Below are 21,183 nucleotides of genomic sequence, written 5' to 3' on the forward strand. Positions count from 1 at the left end.
TCGGATGCTAGCTGGAATCCTAGTGTCTGCCTGTAGATATATAATAATAATAATAATAATAATAATAATAATAATTCTGGAATAAGAGGTAACTTGCATTGAAAATCAAGATCTAGGCAGTAGAGCTGGACAGGTCTCCGGGCTCGAAAAAAGACTCAGGGGCCCCATACAGAGTTCTCCTTCTGCTATTGTCATAGTTAATACATATTTGCAGAGTGAACAAGAGAATGGATATAATATAGATACTGGCTGTGAAGTCAACCTGCAAACCTATCAGCTCAATCCCTTCTTTCTTCCCAACCTCATCTCTCTTCATTCTTTTCCGCGTGCCTCCTTTCCACGTCATGGTGGAAATATGTGCTGCCTTGTATGGTCGAACAAGTCCTTTTCCCTCCTTGCTGGCATGGATCCTTCAGCTTAGCTAAGGCCAAAGCTATTATATTTCTCCTGAAGGACACTGCAAATTGTTTGAGCTTCTTCTACTTAGACTACCATAAACAAAGTTGAAAGACCAGTTTTTCCTTCCCTGCTCATTTTGGATTGCATTTGAATTGCATTTCTGAAATCATGTTAGTCATACAATTCGTGTGTGTGTCTGTGAGTGTGTGCTTACATATTCATATTTAAACCAACTTGATGAAAAGAAAAGTCTAAGACACAATAAATTCCCTCAAAAGTCTGAACATTTTTTGAAAAGACAGATATATCAATAGGGCTGTAAGTACTTATAAAATATCCAAGTGAGATTTTTATTAAGAAAAATTGTATGAGAACATATCGATAGACTCAAAAGAAAACAGTAATAAATATAGGTTTACATTTGCATTGTAAATGATTAGAAATATTTAATTGCTAATATTTTATTTTTAAATTATGCACTATAAAGATTTACCTGCCTAATAACTAGAGTACTTACATCTATAAGATTTATATTACCATCAGAACATTAAAAATTCTTCACAATAATTTAGGAGCCAAATCAACCATGTCTTTAACACTTTCCTTTGCCATATACTTAATATTTGAGTTACCAATTTTTTTCCTTTATAGCTGCAACCACACAAGTCTTTTTTTTTATCAAATTAGGTTTCCATTGGAACAAGCTGTTTTGATTTTGGTAGTTCTCATTACATTTCTTCCATCCAAGAAGAACACACTTCTGTTTTTCTCTTAATGGAATACTAGCTTGACTCACAATGCCAGAAAAAGATCGTGGTTATTTTGAAAGCACATTTTAAAATGTCCTTTTTGTATTACATTAATAGCTGGTATTAACATTTGTAAGAATTCTTACAAGTCAGATAGATGCAACTGTGCTCCGTGACTCCTCTGAGCACAGAACATTCCTAACTTTTCCCCATACCCAGGATTTGGACTTTGGCCATGGATACTATCTCAAGATGAATGATGCTCACTGGGTAAAGAAAAAAAATCAGAGCTTTAGGAGCATGTTCTTTTAATGAAAATGTCTGAAAGACCAAAGGATCACAGCCTGTAAAAGTAACAAAAGCATCTTTCAGCAAAATAGTGCAGTCAAGAGATTTCAGTCCAGAGTGCTAGCGTAGCATCAGATTCTCCTAGTCTCTTTGAGCCTGCAGTTGAGCCAAAACTCTCTTGTGCCAAGGTTTCTTGCAAGATTTCCTGTCCTTCCTGTTTCTATATGAGCCAGAAATACCATGAGAACGACCTTTCTTGAGGTATTTTTGCACTTCTACTCTGGGCTGAAGATAATCTCATATTGGGGAAAATTTTTTAAATTGTGCAAATATTTTCAGCTTTCAAACCATCAAATGAAATAAGTTCCCCCTCAAGAATGAAATTTCAAGTTTTGTTTGCTTGGCCCTAATGTATCTCCGGTAGGAAGTATTCATGTTCAATACTCCAAAATTTTTTAACTCTTCTAAAATATTTTCATGAGGAAGTATGTAAAACAGTATACAATAGAATCATATTCTTAGCTTTTTAAAATGTCATTACTGAAGAAATGTACAATGCAGAGTTGTGTTCTTAACGTATTAGGGTATATGCTATATTATTATATCAAATATTTGTTTTCTTTGTTCTTAACCCCTTTGTTCCAAGGGTCAGGATATCCTGATGCTAAGTACTATTGCAAAATAACTGAACAAAAATAAAAATAGTCAAACCCTTAGGAAACTCTTCAGTTGTTCTGTCAAGGAAGTTTGTGACTGAGGAGTGAGTTTAAGACATTATTCAGGAAATATGGTAATAGAGTGCGGGGGCCTACGTGTCCTTATTAAATAAAATCATTTTGATTCAAAAGAGCTTTGATATCCCCAGTCTGATAGAAAGGAAAGGTAAGATAAGAACAAAAAGGCTGTCAGAGTGGCAGGTGCAGCAATCTGGTGCATAAATCCTTTCGTCTTTTAAGAGAGGAAAATAAAGAAAAGCCTGTCTTTCTGATAAAACAGACAACTAATTATTCCTTCATTTGCTTTATGAATATCTGATTGTTATAGAAAGAGCTGCTTGATCAATGGTTTAATAATGAAATTTTTTAAAAAGTAGTGTCTTCAATGTCTTCCATTGTTCTTTCATACCCTCAAAGCCTCTTGTCCTTTTTCACCTATTAGGAAAAAAAATAGGTTTCCTGCTATAATTTTCTATCCAGGAAAAAAAAAAAAGATAAATCACTTAATTCACGGTGGAAAATCAAATTTATTAACTAGAGATTTAGAGGAATAATAACAACAACAAAATTACAGTAGCTTTTACTGCTTTCCACTTTCAAACAGTGAGGTGAGAACAATGAAATAAAACTTCCTCTCTGCTGGTCTTTTTCTCCTCCCCAAGTCTCCTCTGTGCTCCCCTAAGGAAACACCAAATGATTGTATGATCAGCCAGCCCTGAATGGAATGTAGAGCACGAGCAACAGATTGTACATCAGCAAAACAAAGTGCCAAGCAAAACAGGGCCCTTTGCAAGGCAGAGCTGTGAAGAGGGGGTGCTGCCGTGTTCTCCAAGAAAGCAGGGGCTCTCCGTGTGAACCTTCAAATTTGAATTGTTCCTACAGACCCAATTTTCTGGCAAAATTGCCAAGCATAATACCACCCACTTTCGTTTACGTCTGTGGCCTTTCACATAAGCAACAGGGGGCAGCTCTTGCTGCTGTGTCCATTCTGACTTCCAGGGTGAGCGCCTTCATCTCCGAGCCTCGGGAAACAAGAGGCCTGGTCACACTTGTCCTCAATTCAACTGTGCTCAGGTGGAGACGCAGTGGTCATTGGCCCCAATAGTAAGCCCACATTGCCCTCTCCCCAGAAAGCGAGTCTTCCCTTTCTTTCCCTTATTTTCCTTGCTATTTATCCTCGCCCTCCCCATGACATCCTTTAAAATGATTACTTTCCTTTGAAACTAGTTTTTAGCCATTCCTAGCCATGTGCCCACACTGTACAAAGCCTCTGCACGTGCAGAAGAGGACCTTGCTGCCTCCCTGATTCCCAACTTTCAGAGTTAGCTTTGGAATGTGATGCAGCGTTACTTCCCTTCCAGCTGAAGGGCAGCTGAGGTTACAAAGGGACCTGACTAAAAGGCCAAAACTCAGTGAGGTTTGCTGAGAACCAAGTGACAGCAACGGGGGAGGGTGTGGAGAAGGAAGCGGAGTGTTGGACCCAAGGTCCTGAGGATTTCCCTGTCCCAGCCCAGGGCCACTGAGGACGAGCAATGTCCCTGCCACCACACACACACACACACACACACACACACACACTCACCACCTTCCAGGCAGAAGTGGGAGCTCAGCTTCCCCTGCTTTTCTGAGAGAGCTCCTTGGGGTTTGCAGAACCAGAACCCGGTAAACTTCTAGGTTTCCTGCACCAGGGGGTGACTTCTCACTTGCCGCCTCCAGATAAGTGGCCTCTGGGGACCCCTTTAAGAAAGTCTGGCAAAGAGGAAGCCCCATTTCTTTGCCTGAAGTCGTACATAGCTAAGCCATTTGACAAAGTTTGACAAACACTAAAAGTGAATTGAAAACAAATAAACCTGGAGGAAGAAGAGGAAAAGCAAATGCTGAAACCTCGATGGCTTTTTTTCCCCCTCCCGCTGTCGTTCCAGCTGTAGCCTGGGATTAATTAAGTGCCGTGAACTTGGTGCCTGAGAGAGAAGGAAAAACTGCATTCTATCTCTAAGGAAGGAGGAGTATAGTAACAGTTTCTCACCAGTGAGAAACCTTGGGAAGTGCATTGCTCTCCTCACCAGTGTTTGTGCAGGGACTGGAGAGCCAGGGGGGCTGTGCCAGGCTGGAGGAAGCTTGTCTTTCCAAGGCTGGAGAGGATTTCTCAGGGGTTCGCCTACCCCTGCCTGGGAAGAATTTCCCCTCTGGTAGCAGCAGCCGCGGCCACAGCAGCAGAGACAGCAGCAGCAGCAGCAGCAGCAGCAGCAGCCTCGGCAACGGCCCTACCTCCTCTGCTGGGGAACAGTGCAGAATGCCTGTGCTAGAGCGGTATTTCCACTCGGCAGAGCTAGGCAGGAGGTGGCCGGCCCCAGAAGGTGTGCTGCCCTCCTCCCTGGGCAGCCGGCCGGGGTACCAGCAGGGGCCGCTGCCCTGGGACTTGCCAGAGATGATCAGGATGGTAAAGCTGGTTTGGAAATCTAAAAGTGAACTGCAGGCAACCAAACAGAGAGGCATTCTGGAAAATGAAGATGTTCTCCACAGCTTTCCAGGTAAATTGACATTGGGGTGCAGAAGGTAATGGGGGCCATTTCTGATGACTCTCTTCCTCAGAGAGCCTAAGCCATAAAGATGGGACAGAGGAAAGAAGACAAGGTAGGTAGGACAGGGTCCAAGGGCCATGACTTACAGTTGTCTGCCCTGTTGTCGAATTGCATCTCAAAATTAGGAGTGCGTTAGTAGGAGGAGCATTAGCGTGGAAACCGAGAAACCTGGGTTCAGGGTTCAGGGTGCCACAGGCTTGTCCTATGGGCTTAAGTCAAATTTCTTCAGTTTCAGTCCACAAGAGGAGGGAGTAGAACTGGATGCTCTCTCCTGTTCATCCTACCTCTCACATTTCTTGTTGATAAGTTAGAGATGTCTCCAAGAGAAGATTTCTCTTTGAGTTGCTTTTTGTAACTTTTCATAAAAGTAAAACTGATGGATTTTTTATTATGCATATGCAGCTACAGTATGTGGAATGCTCCTTGGAGTGAGTTTGGTCTGAATGCTTTTTTATGTCCTGGGCAAGTTGGTAAGCTTTCTTGACTCATTTGCTCCTTTAACAAGTGGCAATAATAAAAACACCCCCTTTGATATGAGGAAAACTCAACGTGTTGAAAAATCAACAAATGTGGAAAGGATGATTCATGGAGGTTTTGTCATGTCATAAGAATGTGCTGTTGGGGACAGTCATGGGGGAACTTTGCTATGTTTCTAACAGTGGACACAGGGCACAAAGATGTCTAGAGACCCTGTGAAGGACCTCAAAAAGGCCCATAAATGACAATTGCCATAACTGAGTTCAGGGTACTTCCTACCTTTGGGAAGATTTTGATAAATGTTCGGAAAGTAGTGGGTTCACTTGAGAGGGAAGCATATGAGTGTGCGTTTATGCATTTAAAGTTTTTGCTCACCTTGTGCCGTGGAATTCTGACATGCCATTGAAGGGGAGAAACGGGTAGCAGAAAAGACAGACTGAAAATTACCTTTCTTTTTCTTGGGAAGACTAAAAAATAAAAACTCTCCTCATTTCATTTTCAATAACTTATGCTATGAACTTTTTTTAAAGTTGTCTAACAATCTATGCATATTATTAAAAAGTGAGGATCTGGACAAAGAAGAGATTCGGAAGGAAGGAAAAAAAAATCCAGTGTTGGTCTCTAGTAAACAATGAGTATTTGAGTACTCAGAAAAGAGAAGGAAACCAATCAGCCTGAGGTTTATGTGGCATTTGGGAGATGGAAGCCCAGGGAAATGGATCTTGGTCAGAAGAAATGAGGTAATGCAAAAACCATCCCATATTTCATGTGAATAGGGCAAAACAAAAATGGAAAAAGCCACCTGAGCAGAAAATTTAACTATGACATTTCAACTGTTACCACTCTTGGTTTGTTTTATTAAATTAAATGATTAAAATTTATATCTCAAATGACCCCTTTGATAAAACTACCTAATTCGATAGCTGTTAGCATGTGTGTGGGGGTAGATGTGACTGTTACCATAGTTAGAGGACATCAAACTTATGAAGAAGCAATGGACAGAGAAACAGGACTCTATCAACTGTCTCACTGAACAAGTTACAGGTTTTTAGAGGTTACAAAGGAAAGCTAGTTGACTCTCAGAACACCCTTCCTAGCCCTGCCCCACTTGCCACAGGGAATGAGTGTCTCAGCAGCCAGCGGGGAAGAAAGCTACATCAGCCTACTGCCCCTGTCACCCTGCCTGCAAGGAAGGAGGCTGTGCTTCAACCTCTCCCCCAAGGATGCCAGCTTGCCTCCTTCCCTGCTTCAGTTCTAAGGAGGGGAGGGACGTTCCTTTCCAGGGTGGGCCTAAAACCTTCTCCCCCACCTGTGCAGCACAGGGCCACATGCCAAGCCCCACAGAGCTGCTTCACTTTGCAAATTTTCTCCTGCTCCTTCCATGCTCACCCTGTCCCCAGTGCTGCACTCCTCCCATCATGAGCTCTTCAACTGCGCCATCTTCACCGGAGCACAATGGCGGGGGCCTTAGGAACACACAGAGAATATTTCCAAATTACCTGAGATTTTCCCAAATTTAGAAAGTGATAGTTTAAGCTGTTTTCAGCAATGTATGGGGTTTATGATAGAAAGTGCCTTAGATATTCTTAAGCAACTCACTGTGTGTTAATGGTGCCCTGCCTTTAAGCCACGCCCCGTGTCTGGATGTCTTTCTTTGGCCTGGCTAACTGAAACTCTTCTATTCAATCTCCAAAATCCATTTCGAACATCCCAGACCCGAACTTATCAATAGTTAAACTGTTCCCCCATTTTGTTCTCTTTACCAGTAGGCATTTACTAGGTTGTATGCATAGCATAAAGCACTTTTCCCATGCCAGTACCTGAAAATCGGAAAACTAAATACTATCAATTCTGTAATATTTTGCATTTGATAATACATGAATAGGTCCAAAAACCATGAAACTGCAGAAACTCTGAGTAGAACCAGTAGTCACTTAAAGGACTCTAGAGACCAGTGTCATTGGTGTTTAGTAAGTTTAATATAATCTTAAAAGTTCCAACTTTCCTTTTCCTTCTTGAAGGGCATCAACGTTTTTATCTATCCTTCATAGACAACACTGGAAGTCTATTCTTCATGAGTGAAATGCAAAAATATTTTGAGATTTTATTTAGTTAATAAAGGGAGAGAGTAAAATAAATTGTGGGAAAGTAAATACACAAATATGAGTTGTAAGTAGGGGCTGGGATGTAGCTCAGTAGCACAGTGCTTGTCTGACAAGCTCAAGGTTGTGAGTTTGATCTCCAGTACCAAAAAAAAAAAAAGAGGTAAATGATGGAGGGCAAAGGAGAGCAATTCTCTAAAGAAATGCTAAGGAAAGGATGTACATGTTACTATTTCTCACCATCTTCAGATCAGCTTACACTAGTGAGTTCTGGTTGGCCGTTTCAAGCAATAAGCAGGAAATAGGAATGGGAGACGGCAGGAGGAAGAGGGACTGGTCACTTTTATGTATTGGAGTACATGAGGTCACAGGGTGCCCCAAGCTGAAAGCTGCTGGCATAGCTGAAGTCAGAATGTCAGCTCAATTCATTGAATTGTATCCAATTACTTAATTAAATGAATATATTTTATTCTCCTTTTGAAACAAAGGACTATCTAGTTACCTACTTAATAAATAAGTAAACTATAATGTATAATGTACAGTAAACTATTTTAGAAAGGAGGCAAATAGTGCAGAGATTAAACAATTTGGACAAGATCACACATTGTCAGAATCAAACCAGTATCTCCGTTGCTCAAATGTGTTTCACAAAACTCACACAGTCAAGGCTGAGCTGGGACATTTAAGTGTATGTTTAAAACAACACATGGGTGCTGGGGCCATAGCTCAGTGGTACAGTGTTTGCTTAGCATGCACAGGCCCTGGCTTCAGTACTGCCCTCTCCCCACCCACAAAAGACATGGCTTTATTGATTACCAATTGATGGGATAAACATGAGAATTCATGATGCAAACCTCAGTGAAACCAGAAAAAAATAATAGTATCATTATAACTGAAAAGACCATGCCTCTTTTACTTTTTTTTTTTTTTTTACTTGTTTCTATTTATTTGTGGCTGCTTGTCTCTGGCAAAAGCTTCAAGTGCTGGAAAGGTCCAAGAGAAAGATCCTCATCTGTTCTAAGTTGCAAGTAGGCGTGTAGCACAGTGAGGAGAGAATGCCCTGGAATCCGGTATGGAAATGGAAGGAGGGTGAACAGGGGCTCTCTCAAAAGCTGTGAGTGCAACTATTATCCTAATTACCATTCTAGTCAGCAACCAGTTTAAGACTAGACATCCTGGAGCAGGATTTATTCCTAGTTAAATAAATAATTGGATTTTGAAATTCAACCTACTCACTGCAAATTCTCCAGCTGTGGAATTTGCCTTTCTTTTGGTGTCTCTGATCTCAATTTTACATCATAGTTTACTTATTTATTAAGCTTGTTATCACTTCAATAGCCTTTGGTCCCAGAACAATGTAAAAGCACACAACTATCTCCAAAAATAATCACATCATCCATTTCCCCCTAGCCACTGTCATTTGTCCCACATTTTAAGGAGAACACAAATATCTGAAATGTGGTTAATACCTAGTCCTGCATATCAAACAATGTCAGACAAGAAAATCTTGGAAAGAATTCTAATTCCAGAACTCTACAATTCAAATTGGCATTTAAGGTACAATTTTAAAATGTCTCATGTCAGATATGTAAGTTTAATAAATGGAAGACTGAACACTTTGAAGAGCATTTATTGGATGCTTAGTGTGTACTATGCTAGGCAACACAGGCTTATATATAAATTGAAACCTTAATGAGAGAACAATTATGTATTTATAATTCAGAGTTCAATCTACAGCTTCACTGTGTATTTGCAATAACTTCTCTGTCTTTTACTGGGCATGGTGGCACACATCTGTTACCTCTACACTCAGGAAGCTGAGGCAGGAGTATCACCATGAGTGCAAAACCACCCTGGATTACATAATGAGACCCTGTCCAAAATAAAGCTTCTCTGTCCACTCAAATATTGACTGTAAAACTGGTAAAATTTAAAATCACTTGTAAAAATCCACATACACTTTCAAATACTTACCCATGCCTAGTGATTTCCTCTAACGCAGAACAAATTGCTTTGAGAAGTGAATCAATTAATCACAATGGCGAGTAACCTGATATTAATTCATAACAGTTTTCTAAAACTACTGCTTGTAGACATCAGGCTGTATTGAATGCATAGCTAAACTAGATAATAATCACTGACAATTTAATCCATCTTTTAAATGACGATTTAATCCATCTTTTAAATGAGTCAAAACTAGAGCACACCATCTCAACCCAAAGTTTTTCTTTCATCCGATTTGAATGACAGAAACCCAGGTTTAAAATGATTTATTTCCAGCTCCCCAATTCTAATTGATCTAAATCCATGAGTGCCAGACTGTAGTTGCAATGTTGAGATTTAAAAGTTTTTATGTCCAGAATTCCATACCACTCTGTGTGACCCTGGGTAAGTTACTTCCCCTCTTGGTGCCTTTATTTAAGTCTATGAAAAAGAAATAACAATAATAGCATCTTCACATAAGGTTGCTCTGAGAATTGAAAGGGATAATATCTCCCTGCCCCCCAAAAATGCCTAGAATTAGCTGAGCCTTACTACTTTCTCAACTAAATGGTTAGCAGAACATGTAATTATAGGTGCTGATTTTATCCTCTGACACTCTTTTCCTCCTATTAAGTCATACTTGCTAAAACCCTATGTTATTTTATCTATAATCTTATGGTAGCCGATAGTCACAATATACTCTCTATGCCTCTTCTACTCTGTGATTTAGATCAACAACATTAAAAAAGAAAAACAGAATTTTTCACTCTTCTTCAAAACCCTTCAGTGATTTTCAATGTCTGCAAAAAAAATCCAAAATCTTTCACCCTACATTCAAAGTTCTCCATTCTTTGGAACGAACTCAGTTTTCTTATTTGTCATTATTGACCTCTGAGTATTTGCCTTCTACCCAGAAAAGACAAGCAACCCACAGCTTCCTATTTGCTCTCTACTCATTGTTCCCAATACTTAAAATGACTTGCCTCAGTGTCCCCTAGTTTTCCCTTTCCTTAAAATCACGCTGGCTTGCTGGTCCCTTCACAGAATCTTCCCAAGATTACCAAAGAAAAGCAGTTAGTTGGCCCTTCATAGCTTAGGGTTCTACATCCAAGTATGCGAACAATTGTGGTTCGAAAATCATAGTAATAAGCAAAAGGTGTCTGTACTGAAGATGTAGACTTTTTTCTTGCCATTTCTTTAGCAAATATCTACATAGCATTTGTACCAGGTATTATGAGTATTGTAAGTAATATAGAAATGAAGTCTATGGAGACTATGTACAAGTTATATACTAATATTACATCGTTGTATAGAGAAGGCTTGAGCATTAGTGGATTGGTATCCATGTGAAGTCTTGGGACCAACCCCTTCCCTGGATAAGCAGAGATGACTATGTATTTTCCTTTCCTGAAGTCTCACAGAACTTTCTTTGTATTCATTTCAGAGGCAAATTGCTTTGTTTTGTTTAATTTAGTGTACATTTGCTTCCTTCTCTTTTCAATTCCCTGCTTTTTGAGAGTCTGAAGAACATTTCTACTTTCTTTGTATTCTCCCTAATATTTTGCACATGTCAGCCACTCAGTACATTTTGATATGTTAAAAAAAAGAAAAGAAAATTGTCAGAAGGAATAAAATCATTTAAAAATTGCCATTAAGTGCATGAATGAATATTTTTTCCTCAGGACACATTATTCAAAAAACATGAATTCTACTTCTTCCATTTAACGGAATCATTTTTAAACATATTCTAGGAGATCAGGATGAGTCATTAAAGCTTTTAAAATAAAAGAATACACAAGAGTGATTTTCAGCACTCAAAACTAATAACAGACAATTCTCTCTTCATATAGAGAAGTTGTAATTTATTGATAATTATAAAATTTTAGAGAAAATGCATGCAAATTATACATGCATTTATATACTTTTAAAATAATTGCTTTGTTCGTGCATCTTGAAATGATTTATATAAAGTTTCCAAAGCTTCTTCTTTTAGAGATAACAGTCTGTATACTCAACATAATTTTAAAAATAAAGTAGAGAGTGTATGTGTTTATCTGGCCCTCCAAGAAGCTTTTGAAAGAAAGAAAGAAGCTGATTTGAAGATCTTCCCAGGTCCTCTGCTCTTTGCCTTAGAGCAATTCTTTTTTCTTTCTTTTTTTTTTTTTTTTTTCTTTTCTTTCTCCACTCCACCCCCATTTTCTTTTTTTAAAAAGTCTGGTTTGCATAGACAGTGAAGCGCTGACTTTTGCCTTGGACAAATTCTTGAAAAAACTAGCAGATTTGTTATTAAAAAGACCAAAAGCTTGAGTTACTTTTGTTTTAATTCACAGAAGCAACTGCAAGTGTGTGCCCTTCCTTACTATTTTTTCTTTCATTAATTATCAATACAGTTTATAATATATATAGTGGGCATATCTCACCATATCAAAAATGGTAAGCAAAGTTCACAGCACTTGTGATTTAATAAATATCATAGCCTGAATATACACAGCATAAACTATTCTTCCTTTTTCCATTTATCCCTCCCTACACCTCCATAAATTTCTCTTTGGAATTGACATCAGTCTATAAAATGCTAACAGATGAGTTTTTAATCTTTGCCCTTGTCTTAAATTTTCTTGAACTACAAAATCATCATTCTCTTCCTTCGAAGCACTTCTCTCTTAAAAATGCCGCATGGTCTATGTTTTCTAGGTTATAACCCAAGTCCTGTCTTGAGCATTTTGTTACTTCATCAGCAGTCGCACAAATGCTGTGGGAGGACTAGAACCTGCAGATCACATCCTTATCATTAGTGACAAGATAAAGTTTAAAACTCAGCCTTGTGTGCAATTAAAATACAAAACAGGGTTTAGTTGTGAGTGTCCTTGAGTCCAGAGGGTCAAACTTACTGTAGAAAAATTAAATCCTTAAAAAGCAAAGAACAAATTTCAAAAGAATTGGGCAGCTGTTGCTTGAACTTCATAATTTAGAAGCTAAAAGGTGTAAGAACCAGAAAACTAAAATGTGATCAAGGTGAGAGTTACAATGGGGATGAGTGTAAAATCTTTGGTCATCGTATTGAAAAGGAAAACTAAATAGTCAAGGGAAGTAAGACACATACAATCAACAGAACTTTCCAGTTGTATCGTTTTAATGTCATTCCGTATTCCCACTGATCTTCACTCAACATTGTATCAAGATAACTGATTAATCTCTATTCCTAATAATTTGTTGTACTTTTCTGCCTCTGTATCTATGTTCACATTAATCCCTTTACCATAGGGTTACTTTCTCACATTGGTTAAGACTTTAACCATCTCAAACCCTTCCTGGGTCACTCCCGAAAGGGTGAGTTAGTGCCTCGTTTTTGGGGAGTACCTGTAACACTTGATTTATTTATACCATTCTATCTAACTCCCTACATTGTAAACTACATTAAAATCATGTTGTCATTATGTATTTCTTATCCACTCTGTGGCACCTCGCCTTGAAAGACATATTTGCTTAAGAAAAATGTCAACCTCAAAACAAGAAGCTACGTGACTTGGCAAAGCAGGAAGGAAAAACTGTTCTCCGATTGTGAGATGTAGATTCAGAATTGTGTCCTGAATCTGAGAAAGAGATGAGTGTGCTTGGAATGGCAGCTCTGGATGGAAGAATCAGAAAAGAAGTCACTCAGTATAGGGAGTATCAGGTGGTACAGGCCGTCCCTTGCTAATTTATACAGTAGTTGTTCTTGTGGTTTTATGTGGCATACTATGGCACTTGGGAAATTTGTCTTATAAATTGAAAACAAAATATTATCATCTCAAAATTCTCATCACCTACCAAATATATTCAAATATGGTCTACCAAACTTATAGCTATGAATTCACCAGTATTGCCACCCCAAGTTTGTCTTTTTACCAACTACTGTTACGAGAATGACCTTTTTGAAGTAGAAAATTTATCTCATCACTTTCCACTAAAATTACTTGAAGCTTTTCTCATTGCCTGAAAGAGGATCTCTTCTTTATTTGCAGAAATGCAATTTTCCTTGAATAGTATTTTTTTAAAAATCACCTGCTTTCTGATTTTTACCACCCATCATACAGACAGGATTAATCATTCCCCCATGTGTTGACAGTTTACAGAGACTGTGTATGTGCATTTAGTGCATAATAGTTCCCATTTATGCACATCTACCTATCTTTCATCCACCCTCCCACCTGCACAGCCATCTACCTCAGGGTTTTTGATTCACTTTTATTGTCTAAGGAACCAAAGAGAGTGTCTGGCATAAGGTGGCCACTAAATAAATTTAGTTCAATAAACACTCTTAGTCTTTTCTCGCATTCCCAGGGAATTGTATCTCTACTGCATCATAAAACATATGCCTTTTTCCCTTGATATCACTGAATTGCTTGTAGATCAGTCTCTTCTAATAAGCCACGACCTCCTTCCCTTCCACCTTCTTCTCAGGAGTACAGCACAGCGCCATGCACTGAAGAGATACTCAAGGAACAATGATTCAATTAAATTGTTTTGAAAGAAAAACCTGGAAATTTAAATTTTTAATTTCTCTCCCTGACTCAAAAAAAAATCAGACCCCCCCCCCCAAATTTAAAGACCCAATCCAAAACTGGGTATCTGAAATAAATAGACACTTTTTAGATGAAGATGTACAAACAGCAAATAAATATATGACAAACTAGTTCAACATCACAAGTCATTCAAGACATGCAAATTAAAGCAACACTGAGATTCCATCTCACTTCAGAAAAAATGACTATCATCAAAAAAATCTGGTGGAACAAATGGTGACGAGACTATGGGGAAAAGGGGTGGGAATGTAGACTGGTTCAGCCTCTGTGGGCATCAGATTCCTCCACAAACTGAAATCAGAGGTTCCCTTTGACCCAGAAATTCCCCTTGTTGGTATCTCCTAACAGCATCATACTACAGAGATATATGCACACCCATGTTCATAGCAGCATAATTTTTAATTGTTAAATCTTGAAAACAGCCCATTGGCCATTATCAAATGAAATTATAAAGAAAATGTGGGTTTTATATAGAAGAGAGTACTAGCCTTCCATAAAGAATACACTTGAGACATTTTTAGGTATATGTATGCAATTTAAGGCCATATTTTTAAGTGAAATAAATGTGACACATATGTTTAAATACTGCATTGTTTCTCTTGTGTGAAAACCCTAAAGCACAAATAAGAGCCAAACTAGATGATAGATATTTAGAAGTAGGAAGAAAATGTTCAAATAGGAAAGGAAATGGGGTCAGGGGGGTTGAGAGAAAGAAGGAAAATGGGAAAAAAGAGAATAGAAAAGAAAAATGGAAACAATGTTTTTATAAACAAGGAGGGGAAGGAAGGTTGAAAGTAGAGGAGAACAGAAAAAAGAAGAATCAAGATATATTATGTACAGTTACTAATACCCTCTGAATATGATCATTATGCATATCAAAGATGTGCCAATAAAATTCATACTATAAAAAGGAAAAAAACTATTTTTGTTTATAAAAAATAATTTAACTTTCTGAATATCTTGAGTAAATAACCAACAGATATAGATTGCAGTTTTCCTCTAACAAGGAATAAATCTCTAATTGATACTCACTGTGTAGTATAAGAAGCTAAATATAAGCATGTAATATTAAAGCCCAAGTCTCCATTCTTGGACCGCTTAAAATCTTCCTAATTATTTTTGTGGATTTGGGACATGTTGACAAAATTTGTTCTAGTCCAAAGTCACATTCTACAGTGCATTTATCATCAAGTCAAACAATAGCAAGGGTAGAAAGAATTTTCTGTAGGGTTTAAAAATCTGATGAATTTACAATTTCTTGATTTTACACATCAACATAATCAACAAGGAAATATTTCCTTTTCTTCTCCCATTAGAATTAGGTACTGGTCCAGGAAAAACAGTGTGGAGCTCTGTATTCAAAGGAGGTGGGGGTGCAGTGAGTCATAGAGAGGAGGACAGGAAAGACGCACAGTTTATTCCTATCAGCCATCCGTCCCGTCCGGAAGAGGCAGTAACGATCCTGACTACAGTGCTGGTGGCTTCACCAGAGTTCACTCTTCCCTCCCTCAGTGTTTCCCATCCCTCAGGGCCAAGGCAGAGTAATGAGAACTGCCATTAGCACATTCAAACAATGAGACGGTATCTGACCCAACCAGAGTACAATGCACTGCATAATTATGACCACAATTCCAATTAGTACCAGTTTACGACCTCAGCTTTCAATGTAAAAACAGACCAGAAATGTCTGATTTGAATACTTCCTTGTTTCATGGGTTATACTTACTCGGTTGCACTTCTCAATGTTAAATCCTGAATCCTAAAATGATTGTTGAGATGCATGTGTTTATTTTATTTATTTTTATGTATTTTGGTTTTATGTTTTGATACAGGGTTTTACTATATAGTTTAGGCTGGCCTTGAATTCACTATGTGGTCCAGGCTGCCTTTGAATTTGTGGTGATCCTTCTGCTTCAGTCTCTATGCCCAGCCAAATGTGTGTATTTAAATAGAGAGAAGTTAGGCATGGTGGTGCATGCTTATAATCCCAGTAATCGGGAGGCTGAGACAGGAGGATCAGTGCATGAGTTCAAGACCAGCCTAAACTGCATAGGGAGTTCATGTCTCCAAAAGTAAGTAAGTAAATAAATAGAAAGAGAGAGGGATAACTTTAAAAGGCAGAGTAGTTGACTTATGCATGAGAATGTGACTAAAACAAGTCACACTGTATATTCAACACCCAGGTGTAAGGCCCAGAATAGAGTAGCAGCTCAATGAGATGAAGTTTATTCGTAGATACCTGTGTTTGTTCTTTCTTCCTTTTTTACTTTCTGTCTTTGTTTTTGGCATCATTTTGGCCTTATTCTCTCCTTCATCTCTACCAAAAGTATCCACTGGGGATGATTAGGACTGTTACGCCCACAATGAGAAGAGGAAGTTGAAAATTTGACTTGCAGAGTAACAGGTTTTTGTGGCTCATTTGTCCTGTGGAATGATATTTTTAAGGATTGCTCTTCTTGAAAAGATAAAGGGATTCCCTTCACTCTTTCATACTTTACCGTATTAAAGACCTCCTTAACATATTGAGAGGTAGGCCCTTGAATATGTTTCGACTGCAAGCAAAGAGGGTATGACCATGCTCAGAAGGCTGACATACAGTGCGACCCTGGTACTCTTGGGAATTACGTGAAAAGAGTTTGAAGCAGTGGGAAAGGAGCAGCCTATGGTTCTCTCTCAGGTTGGCACCGTGAGGGCACCTAAGGTGAAAACATTCAGACAGCTACATGGGAGCCCAGATACGCATACCCCCAGATGCTATTTTAGACAGGAGCAAAGAGGGGTGAAGTATATGAAGTGTGATTTTAAAATAAATGTTTAAATTAAAACAAAATGTTCTACTAAAAGACCCATTGCCACTAATCATCCTCAAAATACTCACCCACACTCTGAAGACATTTATCCCGTCAGTCTTGCTATTTATGAGACAGCTCTGGAAGTCCTCTTTGCTGAGTGTCTCTAGTTCTGCTACCGTGGCTGTCTCTATGTCCTCTATCAATTCAGTGTTTACCTTCCAACGCCATTTTGACATTAGGAAAAGCCAGACGTTTCAAGGTGCCAGACAGGGTTAGTTAGGTGGATTAGGACATACCACAGTGCTTATACTAGCCACCTTCCCATTGGGTGGCACTAGGCAAAGGCATCTGACAGCAGCATTCACTGAATTTTTTTTTATCAGACCCCATAAAGATATAAAAATAGACTTCAGAACAGCTTCAGGGAGTGGCCTGAAAGATGGCGTAAGTGTATTCAAAGGGAAAAGGAGTATATTGAAGCATATTAATAGCAAAGTGTCTTTTACTATAAGAATTTTTTAAATTAAACATTCACCATATATTTTCATCACCACTTATATTTAAAGGAAATAATTTAATCCAGAAAAGACTGGCCACCATGCTGTTAACTGGAATGTTTAAATTTTCTTTCTTTCTTTTTTTTTTTTTTTTTTTTTGGTCTTTTTCTTTTTTATTGGTACCAGGGATCAAACTCAGGACCGCCTGCTTGCAAGGCAGGGGCTTATGTCGCTGAGCTAAATCCCCAGCCCTGGAATGTTTAAATTTTCTACCTCATTAGGGTGGGCTTAAGAGCAAGATTTGATGGGTTGGAGAGAAACTGGCTATATTTTATTACAGAACTGAGTGTGGAACCCCGATATCCCTACTCAAGTGGTTTAAACAGCATCTGTTTTCTCCTTATTTCTCTGTTTTTGACGATACATTTTTACATTTGAGACGAGTTCCTGTAGTGATTTCATCTCACTCCCTTCCCCTGGGTGATCTGTTCCCTACGTAGTCCTTTCTCTTCTTTTTCTAAATCCTCTTCATCAAATTCTCCTACATCTTTGAAAATGTTGATCCCAACCCTGCAGATGCATGTGCCTGTGGGTTTTCTGACGTGCTCTTTACAGATGTCTACAGATAGGCGAGATATGGAATGCTGTCCAAGGAAGCACAAATCATGGGCTGATGCTGTGGCTTTCACCCAAACTTTAACCCTAATCTTAATTCTTGCAGACTGTTGAAAATGACTACATAATAAAATATAAAGTGTTTTTTAAATTTTATAGGGAACGAGGCCTTTGAGATTATCAGTTAAGCCATTGCATTTCTTCAAAATTAGAAAGCTTAGGCCTCCCCAAAGGGATTATTTAGCATATTCAAGGTCACAGAGCTGATAATCCACTACGCAAGAGCCAGTGAGGTTCCCTTGACAGCCACACATTGACTCAGCTGTTCTGTGTTGTGTTCAAATCCTAAAGCCTTTCAATTCCAAAAAAGTTTCTCTACATCCTAACCTCTCTAAACACAATTTTCTCTTCTTTTCACTTCCAAGTACTTAGCACCTCTGAGATTGTGTCACATGTATCATTACATGAGAATGGTATGTGTATATGTTGAGTATCTCTACTCTGAAAACCTAAAACAAAAAATGCTCTCAAAAGTGAATCTTTTTGAGCACTGATGTCCTACCACAAATGGAAAATTCCATACCTAACCTTCATGTGATAGGTGCCAGCCAAAATGCAGATGAACTAAAAATATGATATAAAATTACCATCAGGCTATGTGTACAAGGTGTATATGCAACATACATGAATTTCATGTGTTGACTTAGGTCTCACCCCAAAGTATATCATTATGTGTATGCAAATATTTGAAAGATCCCCTAAGTCTGAAACATTTCTCATCCCAAGCCTTTTAGGTAAGGGATACCCTACCTATACTTGTAACAAAAGATGTTACATGCTTATTTGTAAGCACACCTTTTTTCTGATCTTAAAACTTAGATTGTAATTTGAAAAAAATCCAAATTTTCTCTTTGTCAATTTTTGCATCTGGATCTCCTGCAATGAACTAAAAGGTAGCTATTCACAACAGAATGACCAAGGTGAGCATCTCACTGGGATTGTGAAACTCAAGAAGGCTCTGCACAAAATAAGTAGAAGCTGCCAGTGCCTTGGCCATCATAAATGAAATGGTTCCCCGATTCTGTCCATAGCTCTGCTTTTTTCTGCACCATTTCCTGGAGGTAGAGTCTCAGGAGGAGAGGCCAGGGGTGCTGGTGTAATGACTGTAGAATTGTGGGTCTGTAGCACATTTGCCCATAAACTGTGGGGATTAGCCTCTCAATGCCTCAGGATTTCTTTACAAACAGTGTTGGGCACATTGCAAGTTGAAGACTTAACAACCTTTTGACAAGATTTTATAAGCTGGACAAGTCCATCCCCAGCCAATTTTTTTTTCCTTCTTCTAAGATATTTGTGGCCACAAAGGACAATGTAACCTTTGGTAGCAAATTTTCCTTCTGTCCTCTGAAATACTCTCTTCCTCCTCTCAAAATCTTTTTTGGATGCCTGTGGCATGCCACTCACAGTCTGCTCACTTATTACCACCCAAATAAACTCACAGTTAAAAATACAATCGAGATGGCTTCTGTTTCATGAACAACAGACCTTGTTTCATTAAAAATACAATCCTACTCTGAGGCACTGCAGAAACTTTTTTTGATGCTTAAGAAGAAATACCAGCAAGCAACGAGAGAGGGCCAGGCCAGACCTTTCCCATGTTGTTCTTAATTATTTTTATTTCATGCTCCCTGTACCTCTGGCCTTAGCTGAGGCAGAAAGCAGTGAAATGCCATAAAATAACCCTCTCTCGAAGTATATTTGGCCTGACAGGAAACAGGAAATACCAGAAAAGATCACAAGAAAAGCTGTAATCATAAGATTTCTAGCCTAATTCTTTTGACGTCAGCAGTTTAGATAAGTCAGATAAGCAATCACAAGCATCCGCAGGCTCTGGAGTGCCAATCCAAATACTCAAAGTGCATCTTCAACCCTTTTGAACTCTCACATTGTTGTTTAGCCCTTGCTGTCCTCTCATTCCCCCAAGAAGCACATCCTGAAATTGTGAATTATGGATTTAGAGTCAACATTAAGGTGTTCAAAGACATTACACAGAGCTTCTAAATTGGTCTTATGACCAATTCATCTTGCTCCATGCATTATAATCCCTGGATGAAGTTAACTGTTTATACATCATAGGAAAGTTAAATCTGGTTCATCTCAAAGGGAGTTTGCTTCCTGAAGTTTAACTTTCCCAATCTTAGCAATTAATCTGTGGCTATGTAATTTCTTTGGCAAAATGCTAAAAGATATATTACTATATCCAAAATATGTAGTAATGTCTTTATTTTTACCTTTCCTTGACTACTACCACCTTGGTTGCCCATCACAACAAAACATTTAGAGGCTGATAAAGTATAAATGACATGAGGGACATGCCTCCCTCTGAGTTTTCGTAGCTTTGGAATGAGTACTATGGAGCGTAACCATTATATAATAAGCAGAGGCATTATGTGTGGGCTGCTTAGAGGATGATGTAAGGGTCCAAATTAAGATTTAAATAGATATTGCATTACATGTAAATTAAGTTTTTTTTAAGCTAAGGACAAGAATTTATTTGTATATCTGCCTACAGTAAGCCCCAACTTACAAACATTTGAGTTGTGAACTTTCACAGGTATACTGCATGTACAGTATAAGGTTCACATTGTAGGCTTATGAACAAATCCAACTTATAAACAATTCGCTTAGAACGGAACTTGTTCGTAAGTCAGGGACTTACTGTATTTGCAAAAAGATTTGTAAGCTTCTAAAAAGCTTGCAGTAAAACCTAACTACACAAAGTCATAAAGCCATTCTGTCAAGATCAATGACAAAAGCCATATGGAAAATAGGAGAGAAAGAAAAGAATTACATACGAAAAAGAATTGAGCAAAACTGAGATCTGAGTTCTAAGCAGACAGGAGGAGAGACAGATGTGAAGATAACATGCATTACCTTGAGGAAAACTTGCTAGCAAAGAAAACATTTTTCCTGGCTTTGGATAAACGGAGCAATTTTGGTTCAGGTTCCTTTTATGATAATGTAGGATGTCCTTCCAAGGAATTTTAAATGTTCAGGTGTGCCACCTGGGAAGAGTTAATAGACCCCTTTGTGGAAAAAGGTTCCTGAGAGATCACTTAATGGGGAACAAAAGGAGAGGGGCCCTAGCTTGGGCTTTTGAGTGGTCTGAGACGAGTAATCAGGAACATTTACATAATGGTGGGGCACACGAGAATGGAAAAGTGTAGCCTTGTAACACTGTGCAAGTCTCTGCATAGTTCAGCAGTGTATTAAGTTAGAGCACAGCCCTTGGGAATCTCCAACTCACGTGGTTCTGCTCGTCCCATAACTGGGTATACCTACCACTACACTCTAAAACAAACTGAGGAGAATCAAGAAACAAGATAGTAGATAATAGAAATGTCTTTTTCTTTGCTTT

General features: G+C 38.6%; 1 protein-coding gene and 1 long non-coding RNA gene across 4 annotated transcripts in view; one reads left to right on the plus strand and one right to left on the minus strand.

Annotated features, from left to right (window-relative positions):
* LOC134472091 (uncharacterized) overlaps nucleotides 1–16,980 on the minus strand; it is an 89,303-nt gene extending 72,323 nt beyond the window's left edge. Inside the window, exon 1 of the long non-coding RNA XR_010041929.1 lies at nucleotides 16,740–16,980. This is a non-coding gene — a long non-coding RNA (uncharacterized LOC134472091). The remainder of the gene's footprint in view (nucleotides 1–16,739) is intronic.
* Pde7b (phosphodiesterase 7B) overlaps nucleotides 1–21,183 on the plus strand; it is a 294,246-nt gene that overhangs the window by 149,169 nt on the left and 123,894 nt on the right. The window contains exon 1 of one of the 3 annotated variants that reach the window (XM_005003139.4): nucleotides 3,739–4,683. The exons of the other annotated variants lie outside the window; for them this stretch is intronic. Within the exon in view, the coding sequence (XP_005003196.2) occupies nucleotides 4,446–4,683 (238 nt within the window). The 5' untranslated portion in view covers nucleotides 3,739–4,445. Of the gene's footprint in view, nucleotides 1–3,738; nucleotides 4,684–21,183 lie in introns of those variants that run through there. 3 annotated transcript variants of the gene reach the window in all.

Source organism: Cavia porcellus, unplaced genomic scaffold, assembly GCF_034190915.1.
Source record: "Cavia porcellus strain 051 isolate PalLab524CR breed Dunkin Hartley unplaced genomic scaffold, mCavPor4.1 scaffold_22, whole genome shotgun sequence".
NCBI lineage: Eukaryota > Metazoa > Chordata > Mammalia > Rodentia > Caviidae > Cavia > Cavia porcellus.